This window comes from Epinephelus lanceolatus, chromosome 3 (assembly GCF_041903045.1).
Source record: "Epinephelus lanceolatus isolate andai-2023 chromosome 3, ASM4190304v1, whole genome shotgun sequence".
NCBI lineage: Eukaryota > Metazoa > Chordata > Actinopteri > Perciformes > Serranidae > Epinephelus > Epinephelus lanceolatus.
In genome coordinates, this window is record NC_135736.1 from 31,429,344 (window position 1) to 31,451,807 (window position 22,464).

Below are 22,464 nucleotides of genomic sequence, written 5' to 3' on the forward strand. Positions count from 1 at the left end.
AATGATGTGATCGCAGGTTTGCCAGTTGAATTATGGTGGGCAATTATGACTAAAAATTAATGACCAACCACCAGATACAGACAAGTGGTTGCTGTCCAAGAGCTAAACCTTTGCTCAGTTACAGTAAGAAATAGGAAGTGTTTAAAAATGCTTTGCATTTACTGGTGTATTACTATATTGAAGAAATACTTTAAAAACAGTCATGGTATATTTAACTTTATATAGTTGGTGCAGTTTGAACAGCTGGTCAGTGTCTATTAAAGAGGGAGCTTTGCAATGCCACTAAGAAAACAGGAATGTGTCTTGTTTTATAGTAACATGTTTAATTGTCTTGGGTTTTGACTTAGTGTCCACATGAAGGCGTCTTGGGTTTTGACTTAGTGTCCACATGAAGGCATCACAGGGTACCTGTCTGCCTGAACAGCTGCTGGAAGGACAAGACGAAACTACATAGATGAATGTTCAGCTTATTTTAATACTCCGTTACGCCTCTCTGGAGCTGTGGGACATATGCATCGTACAAACATCAAATACATAAAGTAATCAACGACTAACACACCCTTTAACATTACACCCGTTGTCAAACGCAGGTGTCTTGGTTGGCCGTCTCACTCGGAAGGTAGGCTTATGTTGTGGGCGAACCTGGACCACGTCTTTGTGTGTTGAGGTCTCTGCAGCATTGAGACAACTTCTGTCCTGATAAAGTTGCTGGTGTTGAGGTGGCGGGCAACCTAAGTTGTACATCTGGGAGACAAAGAACACGGCAGATAGAAGCTGATTCTGCAGGTACTGAGGCAACACCTGGACGCTCCAGGCCAAGGTCAGCCAGCTGGCCCGAAGGTCCTGAATCAGAGCTGGAGACCTGGATAAGTTCTCCATCACCTGTTGAGAAAAGGTCAGAAGGGACCATTCAGCCAAGGTTTGATTTATTGAATACATCCTTTGAGCTAAAAATTTGAAAGTGGTACAATAGGCTTTTTTCATGCGATGCATTTTGACGTGACAGTAGGAAAGCACCAGTGTTAAGGACAAAATTCATTAAGACTACAGTCCACTGCTCCAGGGCCCTGGTGCATGCCAGCTCACCTTACTGAGATAATTAATTGGTATGTAACGCCTGTGCTTCTGTTCTGGCAAGTCAAAATGGCTGCTTTGAAAAAGGCCCATTATTTGACCAGCTGGTTACCTGATTTAAACAAAAGCTGTTGAGTTGAAAAAGTGAAGACAATGCTAAAACAATTTTTTTACTAGTTATATGTTTGTGTTACTGTCACATCAAATTTACACTGACAGTACATAGCTTTATGCCACAGAAATATTTAAGGGGTAACTTGGGTATTTTCAAACCTGGACTCTATTTTCTGACATTTTCTTTTTTGTCTGAGTGACTACAATTTTTGAAATTGGTCCAGTACTGAGAGAGACTACTGCAGCCAGCAGCAGCTAAAAATGTGCAATTTAGTATCTGCAGGCAACTAAGCACCGTCAATTTACATCCAATAACTGCTTGTTGTTGTCACTGATGGGGCACAGATTGTTATTATAAGTGTGACAAATTTTGGAAAATATCCCTACAGGGGTAATCTTTTTGGTTAGGGAGTTTTTGTTTTACCATAAACAGACCTGAAATCACCATTGCCATACACACCAGACTCCATTTAAATCAACAGTAATTTTAGGGTGTGTAGGGTTAGCATATTTTCACATCTAACTGGGTGAATTAAGGGTTTATTTCAACAAAACCAAAGTGGGTGATTGTTGGAACAGCAGAGAGATGAACCAAGGAGTTTTATTTTGCTTCTGTTAACTTTAAATGAAGTGTGTTTTTGATGATAAAATTTCCGTTTATATTTGCGTAAATTAATGGTGCACAAATTTCACAAATGGTTATATTGCCAGCTGCAGCTATCTCGCTCAATGCTGGACCAATTTCAAAAATGGTTGCTTCATTAGTAACTTATACACAGGAACTATGGGCCAGGTTGAAAAACACCAAACTTACCCTTCAAGCGAAAATGTCACATAGCTTCATCAACATGTTGTGACTGCAATGAAAACATAATTTTTATACCAAAACTAGAGAGTACTTGATTCTTGTGAGTTAAATCTTGCAGTTATTTGTACACAACCATGTTATTCCTTAGATATAGCTCCATTATTTAGTCAGTACGATTATGAATAATTTCATGTTTGCAATAACCATGCATGCTCCTGAGGTGGAAGGGCGCTTGAGACTCAACCATGCTTCCGCCTCTCGTTAAAGAAATATTTCGACATTTTGAAAAATGTGCTTATTAGCTCTTGCAGTTGAGTTGGATGAGAAGATGGGTAACACTGAAGTCTTGTTATCACTGTGAGGTTGCCAGGCAACCAGTGGAAACTCCAGAAGGAAAAAAAAAAACACACATTACATGGCTTTATTTACAACAAACCCACTTAACGTCAAAGATGTACTGCAGAACTCCTCCTGTCTCTCCCTGTTTCCAGTCTTTAAGCTAAAGTAACTGGCTGCAGCTTCATATTTAAACTTAAAATACACCTCATAACCCACCTGAACAGATTGCATCCTATTGTAGGTCCTCCTACACAGCTTGATGGCGAATGAAACCAGTCGCACGGGGTATCTTCTCCTGAGTGTGGCTGCCTCAAAGCCCTCCACCAGGTGAGCTTCTTCCTCTACATGTAGCAAGAAAATAAAGTTTGAGTAACTTCTACCTGTTTCACTTGAGAAACTTCATGTCACAGTTTACCTTTATCTTCTTCAGTGGGAGGAAGCACGCGGTCGATCAGACTCTCAGACACAATCAGAGCGGATTCCAGTCCAACACTGGCCACACTGATGGCTCTCTCCAGCAGTGACTGGTCGGCCTGGGCTTCAGTCTGAGGTATCCCGCCTGTCAGCCACAAGACCGTGCGCTCCACACAGTCTACAGTTCCATTAGCTGCGATGCTAACCACACCCCGGATCTCATGTATCTTGTCCTTGGCAGAGGCAACAATCTGGGTGAAACAGACAAAAGCAGGAGAGATGATTGCAGCTTCTTGTGCTAATTGAGGAGCATTTGTGGTGCTTATTAAGATCTGAAAAGGTTACCTGCTCTGTTGGTGTGTGAATCACTGGGAAAGAAGTCTCGAGCCAGTCAAGACTTCTACATGCAACATCATTTGCAATTGAAACTGTGAAAATATTTTAGACAGTGAAGCCATTACTGAAGGTTTTCGCATTTCTACAATAACATCTGCAGTCCTTCATCATTTAGTAGAGATGTTCACCCTCTAACTCAAATACCATCTGCATCATCTTTTTCTCCAAAGATTATGCGAAATATTACCTATTAGCGCTTACATTTAAGTACATATAAATTACTCATTGGTTATACATGCTGTTAATGCAGGAAACATATTTAATTCGACTTAGTAATTCGACTTCAAAATCACTACTATTTATAGTTTTCAGTCAATTAGTTATTATCAAAATTGTTAAAACTTTTCTTCAGGAGTCTGTCCTGAGATTTTCCAGCCCAGTCGCCAGAAGAAAATGTTAGCAGGCTGCAGACCACTGTTCAAGATCAACAAAACTGGTTGTTTATTAGCGAGTCATTGCTGTGTTTTCTGCAACTTTTCAGCCCCCAAACATGAGTATTTTTTTAACGACTTGTTGCTGTTTTTCCAGAAGTGACTGTGCGACAAAAAGCGGTTCTACACACCAAGTCATTGTTGTGTTTTCAGTGGGGATTGTGCCCCCAAAACTGGGCATTTTAAGCCAAAACATGATCTTTTCCTAACTATAACCATGTGGTTTTTGTGCCTAAACCTAACCACACATTATACACATTATTGTAGAAACTAAGTTTGTCTGCTACATGTTAACATGTAAAACGTATCCATGGTTTGCAGAAATGTATCATGCCAACATCTTTTTCTGGGTTGGTTTTTCTGCTCTGGCTCACTGACCTTGGAAAGCTTGCCCTGTGATAGAGCCCCAATAAACCTTAATGTCCATTAGACCTTAAAACAATTAATCAGTGATTATACAACCCCTGGCAAAAATTATGGAATCACCAGTCTTGGAGGATGTTCATTCAGTTGTTTAATTTTGTAGAAAAAAAGCAGATCACAGACATGACACAAAACTAAAGTCATTTCAAATGGCAACTTTCTGGCTTTAAGAAACACTAAAAGAAATCAAGAAAAACATTGTGGTAGTCAGTAACAGTTACTTTCTTAGACCAAGCAGAGAGAAAAAAATATGGAATCATGAAAAACAAACAAACAAAAGAACACTTCAACACACCACTAGTACTTTGTTGCACCACCTCTGGCTTTTATAACAGCTTGCAGTCTCTGAGGCATGTACTTAATGAGTGACAAACAGTACTCTTCATCAATCTGGCTCCAACTTTCTCTGATTGCTGTTGCCAGATCAGCTTTGCAGGTTGGAGCCTTGTCATGGACCATTTTCTTCAACTTCCACCACAGATTTTCAATTGGATTGAGATCCAGACTATTTGCAGGCTATGACATTGACCTTATGTGTCTTTCTTCAAGGAATGTTTTCACAGTTTTTGCTCTATGGCAAGATGCATTATCATCTTGAAAAATGATTTCATCATCCCCAAACATCCTTTCAATTGATGGGATAAGAAAAGTGTCCAAAATGTCAACGTAAACTTGTGCATTTATTGAAGATGTAATGACAGCCATCTCCCCAGTGCCTTTACCTGACATGCAGCCCCATATCATCAATGACTGTGGAAATTTGCATGTTTTCTTCAGGCAGTCGTCTTCATAAATCTCATTGGAACGGCACCAAACAAAAGTTCCAGCATCATCACCTTGCCCAATGCAGATTCGTGATTCATCACTGAATATGACTTTCATCCAGTCATCCGCAGTCCACGATTGCTTTTCCTTAGCCCATTGTAACCTTGTTTTTTTCTGTTTAGGTGTTAATGATGGCTTTCGTTTAGCTTTTCTGTATGTAAATCCCATTTCCTTTAGGCGATTTCTTACAGTTCGGTCACAGACGTTGTTTCCTCCCATTTGTTCCTCATTTGTTTTGCTGTGCATTTTCTGTTTTCAAGACATATTGCTTTAAGTTTTCTGTCTTGACGCTTTGATGTCTTCCTTGGTCTACCAGTATGCTTGCCATTAACAACCTTCCCATGTTGTTTGTACTTGGTCCAGATTTTAGACACAGCTGACTGTGAACAACCAACATCTTTTGCAACATTGCGTGATGATTTACCCTCTTTAAGGAGTTTGATAATCCTCTCCTTTGTTTCAATGGACATCTCTCGTATTGGAGCCATGATTCATGTCAATCCACTTGGTGCAACAGCTCTCCAAGGTGTGATCACTCCTTTTTAACTGCAGACTAACGAGCAGATCTAATCTGATGCAGGTGTTAGTTTTGGGAAAGAAAATTTACAGGGTGATTCCATAATTTTTTCCTCAGAATTGAGTGATTCCATAATTTTTTCCCTCTGCTTGGTCTAAGAAAGTAACTGTTACTGACTACCACAATTTTTTTTCTTGATTTCTTTTAGTGTTTCTTAAAGCCAGAAAGTTGCCATTTGATATGACTTTAGTTTTGTGTCTTGTCTGTGATCTGCTTTTTTTTTCTACAAAATTAAACAACTGAATGAACATCCTCCAAGACTGGTGATTCCATAATTTTTGCCAGGGGTTGTATTAGCTGTTCAACAGAAAATTAATCAACAGCTTTGATAACTGAGTAGGAAAAAGACAAAGCATTTACAGGTTAAAACTTCTGAAATGTGAGAGTTTTCTGCTCTTGTCTCGTTTTTATGATTAAAAATTGAATATATTTGGATTTTGAACCAATTGTTGGACCAAATAATCATGACATCATCACCTTAGTCCCCGAGAACAGGTGCTTTTTGATTCGTTAAATTCTGACATTTTCTAATTATTCTAAAAAACAAATTAATAACAATAACCATTAGTTGCAGCCCTGATGTGAAATCACTGGCTGTTTCCTTTCATCCATAGTTCACAACTACATCCAAAGTATATCATAAATGTAAGTACACAGTATGTTAGTCCTTACTGTACTTACTCTGGGGCTCCAGTTTAACGATGACAGGTGAGACTACAGCTGTCACGCTGCTCTCCAGCACCTCACACACAGACCTCAGGTGTGGGTGGCTGCATTTAGTGTCAGAGTACAGCTCTGACAGCTTGGTACAGGCTGAGTGAACTATGGGCAGCTTGGCCAGTCTGGCAGCTGCAATTGGCCCCTTCTGCAGGAAAACAGCACACAGACAAAAAGGTTCAACCATTGTTCTGCAGGGTGTAATTTTGGCATTTAATACACTAAAAAATCTTTCCAAAGTTGCCAGATAAAATAATTTAAATTGAGGCTCTCAGTCCCGATTAGATTATTTAGGGGACCTGTAATTGATAATCTGTGAAGCTGTCATCTTACAAATTATTTACTACAAAAATACATTTTTAGGAATGTACATGAATTATAAAGACAAATTAGGCCTTTATATCAAGTGTCGTTGCCCTGTCAGGTAAGGAGGCTTAATCTAGGCCTACAGCACTCACCTGGTTGTTGTTCAGCGGCATATTTCATACACTTCAACAGAAAGGGAAAATGAAATTAGTAAATGTTTTACATTTTAACTTCTTTAACTTAATCTGTTGAAGAATATGTTTAACAAAATACAAAACTCACCTTGCAAAGTGCTGCTTCGTGGGAGAAAACTGTCGCTCACATCGCGTGCTCATTGTCAATTAGCGCTCACCTGTGCTGGGACTGCTCAGAGCTCTCCGGCTGTTCTCGCGATATGTCAACTCAGCTGTGACGACACGATAAAACGGAGATACTTTAATTAAGTCAGAGCGCTTTTTACTCTGTTTTTGTCCTTTCTGGTAGGCTACGAGACATATTGACCACTTAAATTAAAAGTTATTATTATAATAAAATGTTTTAATAATATATATATGTTTAAAATCTAATGTAATCATCATCATGTTAAGGAATGTTCAGGATTTTCAGGAGCTTTGTTTCCTAATTTATTCTGCACATATTGTATGATTATCTGTACACAAATGTCATATTTTAATTGCAGAAGTGTTGCACTGACTGAAAGACTCTTTAGATAAGGCTTGTAATTAATATGACTTTTTTAATTAACTGAAAGTGCCTTCAGTAATTTACTATTTTCCCTATAATTAGTAACAAATTACACGTTTCCCCCCCCAGAAACCATCCCACATTGTTAGGAAATTAATAGTTAATAGGGCATAGATAAGTATTTGGGCTATTAATGTAGTAACATTTGAATTTCTTATTGTGCTCATTAATCGCTTGACATATTCACATTTTATTGAACCCGTGTGCTTGGCTAGTTTGGGACTTGTATTGATGGATATGTAGCTTAGATACCAGATTTGGCAAGAGGCTCATTTAAGATTTGTAATATTGCATCTGATTTGATCATTAATCAAAGTAATGGTCGCTGTGAGTAGGATTTGAACCTACGCGGGGAAACCCCATTGGATTTCGAGTCCAACGCCTTAACCACTCGGCCATCACAGCTCTGCAAAGCTCCTCAAACAAGGTGTCCAAAAGCAGAATTCATTCGGATTGAAGATTCTTATTTTTGTGTTATTTTGTGTGGTTGGATATAGGCTGATTTCTGACCTGCGTTCAGCGGATGAAAGATGAAGATGCCAAGTCACACAAACCGAGGTCAGCCTGGGAGTCTTTTTGATAATTGATAACACAGGAACAAATCAATAGTTTCCTACACCAAACAACACTCAGCAGAACACAGAAGTGAGCCTGCTGTGTTTTTCTTTCCAGACCTTTGAGAAGTGATACACCACAAATGCTGATTCTGATGTCTGGAAGAATGCTGGAGGCCTCAGTGGAAAACAAGGGGTCAAGTAAATCTTCCTTGAGACATTACTGCTGCTGCTGGTCTGAAACACAAAGCTGCGACACCAGGGAGGCAAAGTCCTCTCTAGTCTCAGTGACCAGGAGGCTTTAAAAGATAAAGGTGCAGGTAATAATGCCACTTCAGGTCATTCAAGTCAGAGAATGACATATTACAGTCTTATTTGTGTGTCTATGCAATCTACCAGGTAGATTAAATGTCAGTAGGTCTACAGACAATTGCATCACAGTGTTGTGCAGTGTTTTGATGCTCTGCAGGATCGACGCCACACAATATGAAACATCTGTCATGGATTAAGGAGGCTCCTGCTTCCCAACAGGTTCATTTGCCGTATGGGACTATACGTACTCAGAATAAACAAACACTGAGCGCTGAAGTGGCAAACACCGCGGCTGATTAACACTCACAAGCCATTACACCACTACACCCGCACTGTGTAATTACAGGAGACAGTGACGGCTGGTAATCACCGTGAAGGCTTATGCAGGGGATTGAGTCAAGGCAAAGATGCTCGTGGCGCACCCAGCTCTGCATTTGCATAATGATGAGCAGCACGGAGGTGATTTTCCGTTAGAGGACGTTAAGAGCGATGTGTTGTTTTTTTGTGTGCTCCAGTACAATGGTTCCTACAGCGAGCACGCTCTGAGCCACGAGGTTCTGACCGTGGTGCTGATGCTGCGCTGTTGTCGTGGCTGACTGCCGCCGCCGCAGCATCTCGGAGCGCAGCCGCGTCTCCTGCACACAACGTGCCCAGAAAATGTTTCCTCTGTTCATCGGCATGCGTCAGGGAGGGCGTGTGAGTGTGAGAGTGTGTGTGTGTCTCCAAGTTTTTGTGCGGCAGCGGCAGTCACAAGGTTTGGGACTGCTGCCCGCCGCACCAAAAAAATGCGAGACACAAGAGAAGCACGTGTAGTGGGTGGTCCTCAGCACACTGCCTTCACGTGGCTCTAGCGAGCGCAGAGCCCAGCCGCCAGTCCAGTGTGGCAACTACAGGAGACAACATCAGCATGGCTGTGGAGATGGAACCCTCGGAGTAAGTGCGCTTTTCTTTGGGTTTTTTGGGCTAAACAGCAAGTTTTAAGAGATAATTTCATGCTGAAAACAGAAAAATAATAATGATAAAACCAACTCTGTTTCTATACTAAAAGAAAACAGCTCGTCTTAAATATAGGAGAGGTGTGTGGATCTGTTATGGACACTTAATTGTGCATTACGCGTTAAGATGACAGATTGCATCTCTTGTTTGGTGTTGTTAAATTTTGCTGCCATGTTTGCATCTTTCTAAAAGTTCCTTCTTACAATAAAATGTGACTTCTAAGAATGTGACATGCATGCCTGATGTTTGATTTAAAGAAATGCGCAACTATATTAAAGACTCTAAGTGTAACATGTGTCCTCACATGACGCTGATGTTATTTATTGTCTGCGTCTGGTTTGGTCACCCATGTGCGTTTTGCCCAGTCTGCCTCGGAACCTCCCACACAATCACTGCTACATGCTTTCTTATCAAAACACTGTATATATTGTGGTCAGTCAGTGTGCTGCTGCACATATGGTCACTGTCGCCTCTGTGAGCCTGCTTTTATGGTCGCTTTGAGACATTTAATCCGATGTTCTTGGTGATGATGCTCAGAGAGAGGCGGGTCCGGGATGCTTTGCAGTGCGTTTCATCCACATGTGCCTGTTGATTTAATAGGCTCTCCACCCCTGGCGAGGATGTGGGTGTGTCCTTTTTTGGTCAGATGCTCAGTGTGGGGAAACAGTGGGGATGGAGTACACGTTGTTGCCGAATATTATGATAATCACCCAGTCACCAGGCATTGCCACTGATTCATGTCTCTGGTGAGAATCACACTTAAAGTCCTGCAGTGTGGCGCCTGATGGAGTGACACCAGAGGGGAAATGGGATGCAACAGAGTTGTGGCAACGCTCAGCAGATGGCTGTGAAGTGGGGCAAAAGTCGACATGAAGCAGGATCCCTGCTCCTTGTCTTGTTTTGACTGGAAGGGCTGATATTATGACAGTTGAGCCAGACGATCTAGAACATAAAGCAGTGTTTTAGTGTCCAATTTATCAGTCGGTGTCATTAGAGTGTGACAGAAGTGACAAACACTGACATCCTGTGAAAGATAAAGATATGCCAGAAAAAGAAAGCATCTCGCACCAATAGAATCATTCTGCAGAGAAGTGTTAATGGCGTTGCTTTTGCACAAAGTGCAACTTGTAATTTAAAGGAGCTTTAACGTCATTCAGAGCATTAATGTAGCAGGAGACTGCTATTTGTTATGTAAAGATATAGTGGAGTATTGACGTCCTGAGCAAAGAGCTTCTCTGTTTGTTGTTGTGGTAGATGGTCTGACCGTGTTTGCACATTGGTGCTGCTGCTCTGCAATGTGCTCATACGGTGGTTACAGCTGATAACACCATCCCTATCCATGCTTTGTTGCGGAAGTGCAGCACCATATCCCCTCCTTCCCCCAAGGTTAACACCATTAGCTGTTGGCAGCATCTTTCCCATGGTTAGCATCGTTAGCTGCCGGCTCAGCCAGCTCCATGATGAGGACTGTGTGCAGAGAATCCGAATCAGACTCTGAATGTTGTACACAGCTCCTTTAACCCTCGTAGAAAAAAATCAGTTGCTTGTATGACCTCACCCAGCACTTCAAAGGATACTACAGAAGGCCTATGGGCTTTGTAGGAAGGATTATCAGTCAGCATGTGGTCGTAACATGAACCTCTCTTTTCCAGCGTGATCCGCCTGATAATGCAGTACCTCAAGGAGAACAACCTCTACCGAACGCTGACCACCTTACAGGAGGAAACCACTGTCTCGCTCAACACGGTGGAAAGCATCGACAGCTTCATCGCAGACATAAAGAACGGCCACTGGGACTCCGTCCTGCTGGCCATCGAGTCTCTCAAGCTGCCAGACAACACGCTTATTGACCTTTATGAGCAAGTGAGCTTTTGCATTTATCGGCTAATTAACTCCTCTTGGCTTGAGTTTGTAATCAGCAGCATGTGATGAACACTGCTGTCCTCAACAGGTCGTGATGGAGCTCATTGAAATGAGGGAGGTGGGAGCAGCTCGCTCACTCCTCAGACAAACCGACCCCATGATCATGTTGAAGCAGACGCAGCCAGAGAGGTACATGCATTTGGAGAACCTTCTAACGTGCTCCTACTTTGACCCTCGTGAGGTGAGACAATAGAGATTTTTTTCCTCATTACACAACTGTATCTGTAAGTTGTTTATAAAATGACATCCTTTCTGTCTCGCTGCAGGCATACCCGAAAGGCAGCAGCAAGGAGAAGAGGCGCAGGGCGATAGCAGAGGCGCTGGTGAGAGAGGTCAGTGTGGTGCCCCCTTCTCGCCTCATGGGGCTCCTGGAGCAAGTTGGCGTGAGTATACAGATCAATATTCCTCTCAATACTCCCTCTAATTATATATCAAGGGAAGCCAATCAATATCCACAGCACTCTTTGTTTGTGAATCAAAGATCCAAAACTATCCTCATAATTTCTCCTCTCTTTCGATGCTGAATGAGGCTCTTAAAGGCCCCGAAAAAATTTTTTCCCGACTTTAATTATTAGTAATGATGTCTACATGAACAAACATTGTCCTGCCAAAGCTTCGGTTCAATGACAGAGGATAGTTTTTATTTTTTTGGCCTGAGATCTTCTCGCCAGTTTGAAGTGGGCGGGGTTCAAATAGGGAAAAAATTATGTCACATACTTCAGGATAACAGTTTTTTTTTTTTTTTAATTTGAAAAGGTCTCAATAGTCAATATATTGCCAAAACACTTTGATGCTTGGCTGAGATGGAAAAGTATCAACAAAGCAAATGAATATTAGCTAAACCAAAGAAGATGGAAACTCACTTTAGTTTGCTTTTGCTGATTTTCAGGAAATTCTGTTGAAATCTGCTCGAGATTTGTATCAAAACTCAACTAATATCAATCAAACTACACCCACACAGTACTGATGGAACAGATTAGCTGACATTTTGAGTGTTGAACTCTTAACTAAATAATAATTAAGGATTTTTTTTAACCATAACTTTGATTTTTGCTCATTTAGTCATGAATGATTAATTTGAAAGAGAATGCCTTAGAGTTTAAGTAACAGCAGCAGATGGGAAATTAGTCCCATACTATCAATTTTATTGGCCTTTATGTCTATGTAATTATTTATCATAAAGGTCCTTTGGGTATTAAAAAGTAAGATATGCTCAATTTTTTGAGTAGCTGATTGTATGCCAAGAGTATTATATCCTCACCTGCACTGAAACAGTAATATTTCAACAAACTGTCAAACCTTGCAGTGAAATATGTCCCACTGATTTCTGGCTATTTTTAGTATTTAAACACAGAATGTGGTACATTTTTCCAGGTAAAGATTCCCACCTTGGCTGTTCAGGTACCAGTGAAATATTTGACAGAATTGGTCTGTTTGTCAGAGCCCATAATGCAATATACTTATGTTAAACACTGTAAATTATCTGTGAATGTTGATAGTGTTGCTGTTGTATACAAGATGTTAGTGTGCTAAATTCATACAAGTAAAGTACGTAGCTACCGTGCGGTCACGCTTCAATTTGTGGACTCCCGTTCTGAAGCCTCGAGGGGGTGATCGCAAACTATATCGTCATTATTTGATCAGCCAAAGCCAGGTGGCAACTGCCAATAGGTCCTCAGGGTGAAATCGGTGCAGCAGAGCAAAATCTGTGTGTGTGCATGTGGGCAGCAACTGCTTCATACCCCTACCGCAATGTTGGAAATGGCTTCCTCTCTGCTGCCTTCCCTTCACTAAAATGAGCGGAGGCAGCGAGTTACTGTGCAGCGGTGTGAAAGCAGTTTATATTAGTTGTCATGAATGTTGACATTAGCCATAGAGACCAAAACCGTTTTTTTGCACTCGGCTGTAAACATGTTTATTTCGCTGTAAAGTTGGGCATTTTAACATGAGGGTCTATCGGGATTGACTGGCTTCTGGAGCCAGCCTCAAGTGGCCATTCAGGGAACTGCAGTGTTTGGCACCTAAAATAAAAAAAAAAAAAAATAGAAATGTATTCAACTTGGCATTTCTTAGTATTCTTGATATTGCTGAGATCTTGTAATTTGTGGAGTAAAATACCCACAACTAAGTGTTTTCTGTTGATTGTTCCACAGTCTATGAGAATACAGGGCTACCCAGGTCATCTCTCACCCGACATGACCATCGACACATCTGCCAACAAGGACAGACAGGTGGAGAAGGAGAGTTTCCCAACACAGCTGTACCGCCACATCAAGGTAGACCACTACCTGATAAACACAGGATTACAAATTCTACTGCATTCAGTAAAACAGTGTATTTACAGTAATAATACTTTTCTTTCTATTGATGAGTCACTTCCAAATATAGACTAGCATACACACACACACACACACACACACACAGGTAATTGCTTTACTCACCTGAAGGCACTTGTCTTAGTCCCTGGCCGTGCTCTCATCACTCACATCCAGATGGAGCTCCCTGAGTTGCTTGTCCTTGCATTTCTCTGCCCAAGGTTAAAAGTTTTTGAGCGGTCAGCCTACACAACTTCAGACTGCAGCATGGTGGAAAAACTTAACACCTCCCTGAGGCAGCCTGATATTAGCTTACATCTTATATATCTCAGTGCACCTGGACTCAGGCAGCAAACCAAGTAGATGATCACGTTTTTCTGTGTGTGTTGTTTAAAATCTGCAGTTTGGGCGGCGGTCACATGTGGAGTGCGCCCGCTTCTCTCCTGATGGCAAGTACTTAATCACTGGATCGGTGGACGGGTTCATCGAGGTCTGGAACTTTAACACTGGAAAACTTAGTAAGGCAAGTTAGAATTCATGTCATGACACTTAAAAATGATGAGACTTCCTATTTTCTTTGTATTTCTAATTTATTTTTGGACTTTATTTTAGATAGTTTTGGAAACTAATACCTGTTCATGCTTTGTAACTGGATGTTTTTTTTTTTTTGTTTGTTTTTTTTTTTTTTTAGCATTTTCTTAATCTGTTTATGTTGTTTGTATTTATTGATGTTTTAATGCTGCCCTGTTGGCCAAAAAGAGATTTTAAACTTTTACCCACAGAAATAAAGCTCTTATTCAATCCATTTATTTTGTTTATTGAATTGTTTTTCTGTTCTGTGTGTGTGTATGTGTATGTGTGTGTGTGTGTGTGTGTGTTTGATGGATGAATTAGGATTTAAAGTACCAGGCTCAGGACAGCTTCATGATGATGGATGATGCTGTGCTGTGTATGTGCTTCAGTCAGGACACAGATCTTCTGGCAACTGGAGCTCAGAATGGCAAAATAAAGGTTTGGATCTGCTGTCTTACAATACTGTCATTTGATATTATTCTGCACATTTGTCAACATAAGAAGCCAATCATTGTGTCCTAACTAAAAAATGTGATGTTATTAGCTGAGTTAATGATGATATTTAGGTGGTAGTCTCATTACTTCTTCTGTCCCAAAAATGTGTGCTGTTGGCGAAGGTGTGGAAGATCCAGAGCGGCTTGTGCCTCCGCAGGTTCGAGCATGCTCACGACAAAGGTGTGACCTGTCTGAGCTTCTCCAAGGACAACAATCAGATCCTCAGTGCTTCCTTTAACCAGACCATCAGGTGGGATGTAACATAATTCATATTTGCAGGGCCAACACTATATTAAGATATGTGGTGACATTATTTATATAAGATAAACTTGTAAACACACTGTGCACACATACACCGATCAGCCAAAACATTAAAAGCAACAATGGGTGAATTGAATAACACTGATCATCTTGTTACAATCCAATGTTCTGCTGGGAAACCATGGGTCTTGGAAGTCGTATGGATGCCACCTGATGTGCACCACCAGCCCAAGTACACCCCGCATGGCAACAACACTGATCAGCCAAAACATTAAGACCACTGGCGGGTAAAGTGATTAACATAGATCATCTCATTACAATGATGTCCTGATGGGAAACCTTGGGCACTGGCATTCTGACATGCTCCACACTGTGGCAGACCAAGTACCCCTCCCTCATGGCAACAGCCCTTCCTGATGGCAGTGGCCCCCCAGCAGAACAATGCACCAAAACTGTTCAGAAATGGCCTGAGGAACGTGACAAAGAGCTCAAGGCATCAACCTGGCCACAAAATTTCCCATATCTCAATCCGATCAAGCATTCGTAGGGGTACCAGAACGTCCCAAGGATGCTCCAATGGATTGGGATCTGGGGAATTTGAAGGCCAGGTTGATGCCTTGAGCTCTTTGTCACATTCCTCCGGGCCATTTGTGATCAGTTTTTGTAGTGTGGCATGGTGTGTTGTCCTGCTGGGGGGCCACTGCCATCAGGAAGGGCTGTTGCCATGAGGGAGGGGTACTTGGTCCGCAACAGTGTTTCGGTGGGTGGAGCACATCAGAATGCCAGTGCCCAAGGTTTCCCATCAGGACATCATTGTAATGAGATGATCTATGTTAATCACTTTACCTGCCAGTGGTCTTAATGTTTTGGCTGATCAGTGTACACTCTGTGTGGAAGACAGAGCTTTGCAAATGGTTAAAAAATTATGACAATGAATTAGGCTGTAAACATCGAGATTAGGGAAAGTCCTATCGAAATATGGGGGGGGGGGGGGGGGGGGGGGGTTGAATGTCACAAACAGGTGGATTAAAGTACTTCAATACCTTTTATATTGAATTCAATTTGAGCTTTTAAAAGCAAAGTAAATACCTGAATTCACAAAACTGAATCTACTGATCTGATCTACTGTATCAATAGAGCAACAAGAGAAACAAAACAAAAAACATTGTGGGAGCCTTTTTCAATATCTTGATTCTTGTTGTGGCAGAATTTTGCTTGTCTGCAGTGGGAGGTAGTGAGAGTTCTCACTGACCTCAGACATGATTCACAAAAGTTTCAAAGGCGCACACATAAATATGAGTTAGGCTGGAAGGCAGTTTGTTCTTTTTACATCCCACGATGGATTAGCAAAATGCTGCCATAACAAGCCACATAGACGATAACAGAACTGGCAAAGAGAGAAGCACATGGAAAAAGAAATTGGTAAAAAAAAAAAAAAACATCTTTTAATTTGACCCTTAAAAAACTGAAATGTTACATTGATTACATTTGTTTCTCTCTTCAACCCCTTGAATGATTTATTAAAGCATATTTCAAATTGTAATATGTTGCAAATTAAGCTATACCTTAACTGATTGAGCATCTCAGTACTCAACTGAAATATGTCAGGGCCAAAAAATTCCCTGGGTGCACTGAGGGGTTCAGAACCTGTTCATGAGGCTTCATTCCAAGAAAATAGCGGAGAGACTGAAAACATGTGGCCTGAAGATGTAAATATATACCATATGACTCTTGACTATATATGACTCTTCTTTTCTTAGTTAGTTGAAAAGAAAAGCAGAATGACTGTAATACACATTAAGTGAAAAAGCTGGTGTATCAAAGACTTAAATGGACATATCGTCCATTTGGGAGAGGCTCCTGATTAAAAACTGTGTGGTCAGTAGAGAAGGTGCCATTATGAGCCACATTATCAGATTATAAATTCTGCTTTTTATCATGCATCAGTTAATATAGTTTTTCTATTTTCGGGTGCACTTCAGTTAATTTGAAGTGAGCTGTTTTTAAACCTTTGAAAAGCCCCATAACTCCAGCAGACGTCAGCAGTTGATGCTTGATGTCACATGTTGCTTGCATGAGTAGAGCACCTGAATGTAAATAAGTTGGGGCAAAAACGTCAGTCTTTCACTTCCTCTGTCTCTCCCTCAAACACACACACACACACACACACACACACACACACCAAATCCCCTTCATAGTTGAGGAGTTGAATATCTATTTCTGACTCCTGGGGGATGTGGGCTGAGCCTCTCTGCCGTGTTGGAAGCACATGTGCCGTGTGGGTGTAACTGAGAGAGAAACCATGTGCTCAGGCACAAAGCTGCAACGTGTTTCTCCCCTCGCAAATTCCACGAGATGGGAGTCTGAATTGTTTACAAAATCATCCTCTCCAAGACGGAGTGAAGCAGTGAGCATTGGGCGTTTTGTCATGGTTTAGCTAATCTGCACCCAGTCATTCCACAGGAGCTAAAAATAACTCAGCTCAGCAACACGTTTCGTCTGCACGAAGAATCCACTCTTGAGCTGCATAAACTTGATTTGTTAATGAGTCAGAGCTGCTGTTTTATTTGTATTTTTAACAGCTTTAATGTCAGTGTGTTTTCAACATGTAAATGTCATTTTTCAGAATCCATGAACTGAGGTCAGGCAAGACACTAAAGGAGTTAAATGGCCATTCATCGTTTGTAAATGATGCAGCTTTCACTCAAAATGGAAATCACATCATCAGCGCCTCATCTGACGGCACAGTTAAGGTACAGTGACCAAATTATATGACTATTATTCATGTCTGTGCTGCATCGGTATTATGTGACTGTGAGAAGTGACAGCCAGTGGGATTTATTTCATATTTATGTGCATATTTTAGATTTGGAACACAAAATCCTGCGAATGCATCCACACTTTGAAGTCTCTGTCCCAGACATCAGAAGTCCCCGTCAACAATGTGATCCCTCTGCCCCAAAATCCGGAGCAGTTTGTGATTTGTAACCACTCCGACACTGTGGTCGTCATGAACATGCACGGTCAGGTGAGAAATCCACCATATTCATTATATTAAGATGGTTCGTATTAGCTTTTCAAATTTCAGTTATCATTAAAATTGTTTACTATTACAGTGCTTTCAAAAACTACTGGTAAATACTGTCCTTGCATGAAACATGGGTTTGTTTGGCACCATGAAAACATGGTGAAGGGCGATGACAGCGCTGCAGAAATGTTTCAGCCTTATTGTTTACAGAGTGGGTGTGCAGCAGGCAAACCCAGCGATGCTACCGGTCCCTTGTCCTCATCTACAATGACACAGACACACAGCAAGCATTTCAGAGACAGGCTGCTGACACATCAATATAAAATAAAACTTGGAGAAACTATTTCAGTGTGTGTATCAGTACTTCCTGAACATTTTCAACACATTTTAACAATACAGCAATAATATTCTTAAGGGTGATAATTATGGTCACTTGAAATGGTATGAAAATCTCTAAATATATTCATACATATTATTGATATTCAGTGTTAAAAACAAATACAAAATCACTCTACAGCCATGCTCGCAAATCTGTCAAGCTGTACTTTAGCACAGCAATCCTTTTTAGCTAACAATGACAATGCTAACATACAGATTTTCAACAGTTTCATCATTTAGCTAATGTTAGCTCACTAATTAACATTAGCTAATTAGCTTTAAACACAAAATAAAGCTGCAGTAGATGGTAACTTCATTAGTTTGGGAAGTATTTGGTCATAAACTAAAGTGTTGGACAGATTTTTGACTCGATGACAGAGCTATATGAAAATGTAGGGACATCATGTTGACTGGCTGAGGCAGTTGTTGACCCAGGGCTATCCAGAATGTTGTCTTCGGGACAACAACCACTTGTCAAAATTAGAACCTGCTAAGTTTTACTGTTCCTCTTGAGACATACCTATACTTAATTTCATGGCAGTACATTTAGTAGTGTTGAAACATTTCACACAAGGCCTAAAATGTCAGCCTCATGGCAGTATAATGAAGAAGTCAAGCTTCACCAAAATCTGTGGGGTTTGTCCTCTGGGCACAAAATGTCATGGCAATCCATCCAATAGCTGTTGAGAATTTTCAGTTTGGACCAAAGTGGTGGACCAAATGACAGACTGACTACTATTCGCTATTTTTACGCCTCGTTTTTACACAGCTCTGTGTATGTATGCAAGTCAACTGGAAATACATTCATTCCTATGAGAGCCTACCTGATCTCTGATGTGTTTGCTTACTACCTCCAATTTTTTGGGGGGTTGGAATTTGCCTCGAATATGTTGATAAAACTAAACCTTAGCATCAGATTTCGGAAGTTAGCAAAAAAACAAATTACCTAACAGACTGATAAATGTAATAGGCTACTAGCCTGGAAATCCAGACTCAAATCTAGAAAGAGTTTGACGTATTCATTGCACTAAGCCCCATCTGTTTGCCGACCAGTGGGGCTAACTGATATATTATGCTTTTGCCGTATCCCGTCAGCAAAACGGCAAAAACGTCCTTCCTAGAAACGAAGGCTTCTAGGCTAGTCTTCTGTTCCTCTTTCAAGGAAAAAGATAAGTGTAGTTGGCTTAGCATTTCTTCCAAAGCTAAATTGAATGGACGCGGTCCTTCGGCAGCTGCCATCTTGGCTGTTTACTTTTAGAGTCCTACGGCGCAGCACTGTCGTCATCATGTTATGCCCGCCAAGAGCCCGCCCATCAGATAGACTGATCTGATTGATCCGATTGGTGATTCAGCAGGCTCTGCTTGTCGGGGCCAATTCCCGTGCAGAGCAAATTCGAATTTGCTAGGGGCGGGACATCTGGATTTCCAGGTTAATAGGCTACAGCTCCTTTGATAAATTTTTTTCTACGTGAAAAGTTGGACGGCATGTTTAGCTAGCTAACACTGGCAGCATGCTAGCTGAGTAACATACAGGGTGGATCATATGTCTTTGAACAACGTATTTTACAAAACTGTCCAACCTTCACACTTATTTGGCACCATGCATTATTGCTCTTGTTTTTATTACTGTTTTGCTCCATGAGAATATTCCACAATATCAGACAGTGAAAAAAACCTCAAAAATAACTTTTCTGCCATTTTGGCAGCGGGGTTTCTATCCATCCAAAGAGGTGCATTTCCTTGCATTGACCAGTAGGGGTGTACTCTTTATACTGTAGGGAAATCGGGACACATAACAAAACTGTGTAGAAACGATGAGGTGTTAGAGCCGATAGCATGGCAAATAAAAAGCAAGCACACTTTGAAACTTCCCTTAATGAATTACAGTGTTTTTCCACAATTATTGTCTATTTTATTTGTAGTTTCGCTAATGATACCCACAAACTACCTAAAGATCTTTGTAAAGGCCTCGTCTTTCCCCCTCTCTCCTCAGACGGTGAAGACCTTCAGCTCAGACAAAAAGGAGAGGGCTGACTTTGTGTGCTGCACCGTGTCACCCCGCGGGGAGTGGATTTACTGTGTGGGAGAAGACTTAGTGCTGTACTGCTTCAACTATACGACAGGAAGGCTGCAGAAAACGCTGACCGTAAGCTCTACTGATAATATTCAGTCATTATCAAAGTCTGTGAGACGACGCAGCTCATCCACGCTGGGCTGCACATGTTTTTTAATCCCGTTATTCTTTTGTCTCACTTGATACTCCAACTGCGTCACTGCTGCTGTGTAGTAATTCCTGCAGGGGGCTAACAGGGTAACAGTGAGGCTGATGGGAAACTGAGAACGTGTGGTAATCTGTGTTCCTCTGCGCCCACAGGTTCACGAGAAGGATGTAATTGGCATCGCTCACCACCCACATGAGAATCTGATTGCCACATACAGTGAGGACGGCCTCCTGAGGCTATGGAAACCTTAAGCTGTCTTCCTGCTTTGTGATATGGAGGACCCAGAAAGCCTTATGTATGGTTATAAAGCAAGTCATTCATTTCTGTGTGATTAAAAAAGATGGATTAACAAAACAAATGGAATTAATCCATCAGTAATGAATCATCACCATTAAGGTCCATTAAGTGGTCTGGAGCTTTAGGTCATATCACATGATCTTCATCAGCAAATGTATTTTTCCAGGTTTAATGAAATTGCAGATGTTAAATTTCAGTTTTTCTGAGCACTTTAAGGACTTCTTTTCAATGTTGGCACAACAACCGAGGTTCACAATGGGAAAACAATGAAATGAAAAATGGGAGAACTCCATCTGGTGATGAATAATTTGATCAAAAGCACCACAACAGCTGCTTAATGGACCCTGTGGTGAAGCTGTTTCCTGGACTGCTATTTCTGTGGTCAAAAATGAATCTGGAACGGCATCATTAATTTGTGTTTTTGTTTATTGAAGTTTGGCCATTTCTGCCAGTAATTTCAAATTGGATTACACAGTGGTTAAAAGCCAAGATAATACATTTCTCTTGAAATTGAAGATAAAGCCATCAATATTCTTTATTTTGTCATTGTCAATAAATCGCGTGAAAAGCAACCAAGCTTTCCAAAATCCCCTACCCTGCCTGTGGTACTCAGCCCAAAGTCATTTGGTTCTTACTGAAAATGTTAATCAAAAGCAAAATAATTTCCTAGACCAGCTGGGCACTGTGATTTTTAGCAAATGTTACACACAAGTAAATAATGCATTTGTTGGGGACCAGTTTCAGCTAGTCACTAATACACATTTAGTGCTGTAGTGACAACCTTATGTCAGAACAAATGTTGGAATCATATGTTTCTGCAAACCCCAGATCAGTGGTGGGTAGAGCACTGCAAATCCTTACTCAAATAAAAGTACAATTACTGCCTTAAAAAAATAACTTGAGTAAAAGTAAACATTACAATTAGAGAAACCCACCAAAGAGCCAATACAAAAATAATTAAATAAAATCAAATAACATCAAAGATTAATATTACACATGAAATAGTAACATATCGGTAGCTAACTTACTTACAGGTGCTTATGGAGGTTCAAAGAAGAGTTTTTATAAGTGGAGATCTCAGTGTTTTTTGGGAGTAACAGCGAGCACTTCATCATGTAAATATTGCCTTTTTAAAATTTTGGTATATAAAGTGTGGCCAGATGTGGTTGGTGGCTGGGTTTTGTTCCATCATCGCATCATGGTCAAAAGACAGATAATACTTCTTTTTCTTCCAGGCAACTGGAAACTTGGTATCTGCAGTGTAGGTGGCTCACTAAGTCCCTGCATTTAGAGCAGATCCATTCATTCATTCATTTTCTATAACCGCTTATCCTGTTAGGGGTCGCGGGGGGGCTGGAGCCTATCCCAGCTGACATTTGGCGAGAGGCAGGGTACACCCTGGACAGGTCACCAGACTATCACAGGGCTGACACATAGAGACAGACAATCATTCACGCTGACATTCACACCTACAGACAATTTAGAGTCACCAGTTAACCTGCATGTCTTTGGACTGTGGGAGGAAGCCGGAGAAAACCCACTGTAACACGGGGAGAACATGCAAACTTCGCACAGAGGGGCTCCCCCACCCCATGGTTCAAACCAGGAACCCATTTGCTGTGAGGTGACAATGCCAACCACTGCACCAATTTGCCGCCATTTAGAGCAGACTAGTTGTAACAAATGTATACATGGCAAATGACTTCGCTCAAAAATATACTCACTTTCATATGTTGTGGATATGTTGAAACTTGACTTTTCAGTTTGTAATTTCATGTTGCGAAAACACTGTTGTTAGATTTAGGCACAAATACAACTTGGTTATGATTAGGAAAACATGACGTCTTGGCTTACAATACCTGGTTTGATCACTACAAACACAGCTGGACATATCCCAAATCCACCATTCCCTCCTCCTGACAAGACACTCAGCTCATATACA

The 22,464-nt window shown here is 41.0% G+C and overlaps 2 protein-coding genes and 1 non-coding gene across 4 annotated transcripts; 1 reads left to right on the plus strand and 2 right to left on the minus strand.

The window, feature by feature from the left end:
• Positions 1-455: 455 nt before the first annotated feature.
• LOC117255630 (perilipin-2-like) lies at positions 456-6,816 on the minus strand. 2 transcript variants are annotated; one of them, XM_033624744.2, is made up of 7 exons: positions 6,707-6,816; positions 6,577-6,607; positions 6,083-6,266; positions 3,095-3,177; positions 2,751-3,000; positions 2,552-2,676; positions 456-744 (listed from the first exon to the last, which is right to left on the minus strand). In XM_033624744.2, exons 2-7 carry the CDS (start codon positions 6,595-6,597, stop codon positions 544-546), a joined length of 864 nt encoding a protein of 287 aa, XP_033480635.2. In that variant the 5' UTR covers positions 6,598-6,607; positions 6,707-6,816; the 3' UTR covers positions 456-543. The 2 variants fall into 2 exon arrangements, with proteins under 2 accessions (XP_033480635.2, XP_033480634.2); XM_033624743.2 differs by having other exon boundaries at positions 456-882.
• Positions 6,817-7,491: 675 nt separating this feature from the next.
• trnas-cga (transfer RNA serine (anticodon CGA)) lies at positions 7,492-7,573 on the minus strand. Its single transcript has one exon. It is a non-coding gene; the product is annotated as a tRNA-Ser (tRNA).
• Positions 7,574-8,762: 1,189 nt separating this feature from the next.
• LOC117254916 (WD40 repeat-containing protein SMU1-like) lies at positions 8,763-21,489 on the plus strand. The gene is made up of 12 exons (XM_033623371.2): positions 8,763-8,967; positions 10,683-10,893; positions 10,982-11,134; positions 11,220-11,336; positions 13,107-13,229; positions 13,672-13,791; positions 14,163-14,279; positions 14,459-14,586; positions 17,224-17,350; positions 17,464-17,625; positions 19,997-20,149; positions 20,378-21,489. Exons 1-12 carry the CDS (start codon positions 8,942-8,944, stop codon positions 20,474-20,476), a joined length of 1,536 nt encoding a protein of 511 aa, XP_033479262.1. The 5' UTR covers positions 8,763-8,941; the 3' UTR covers positions 20,477-21,489.
• The last annotated feature ends 975 nt before the right edge of the window (positions 21,490-22,464 follow it).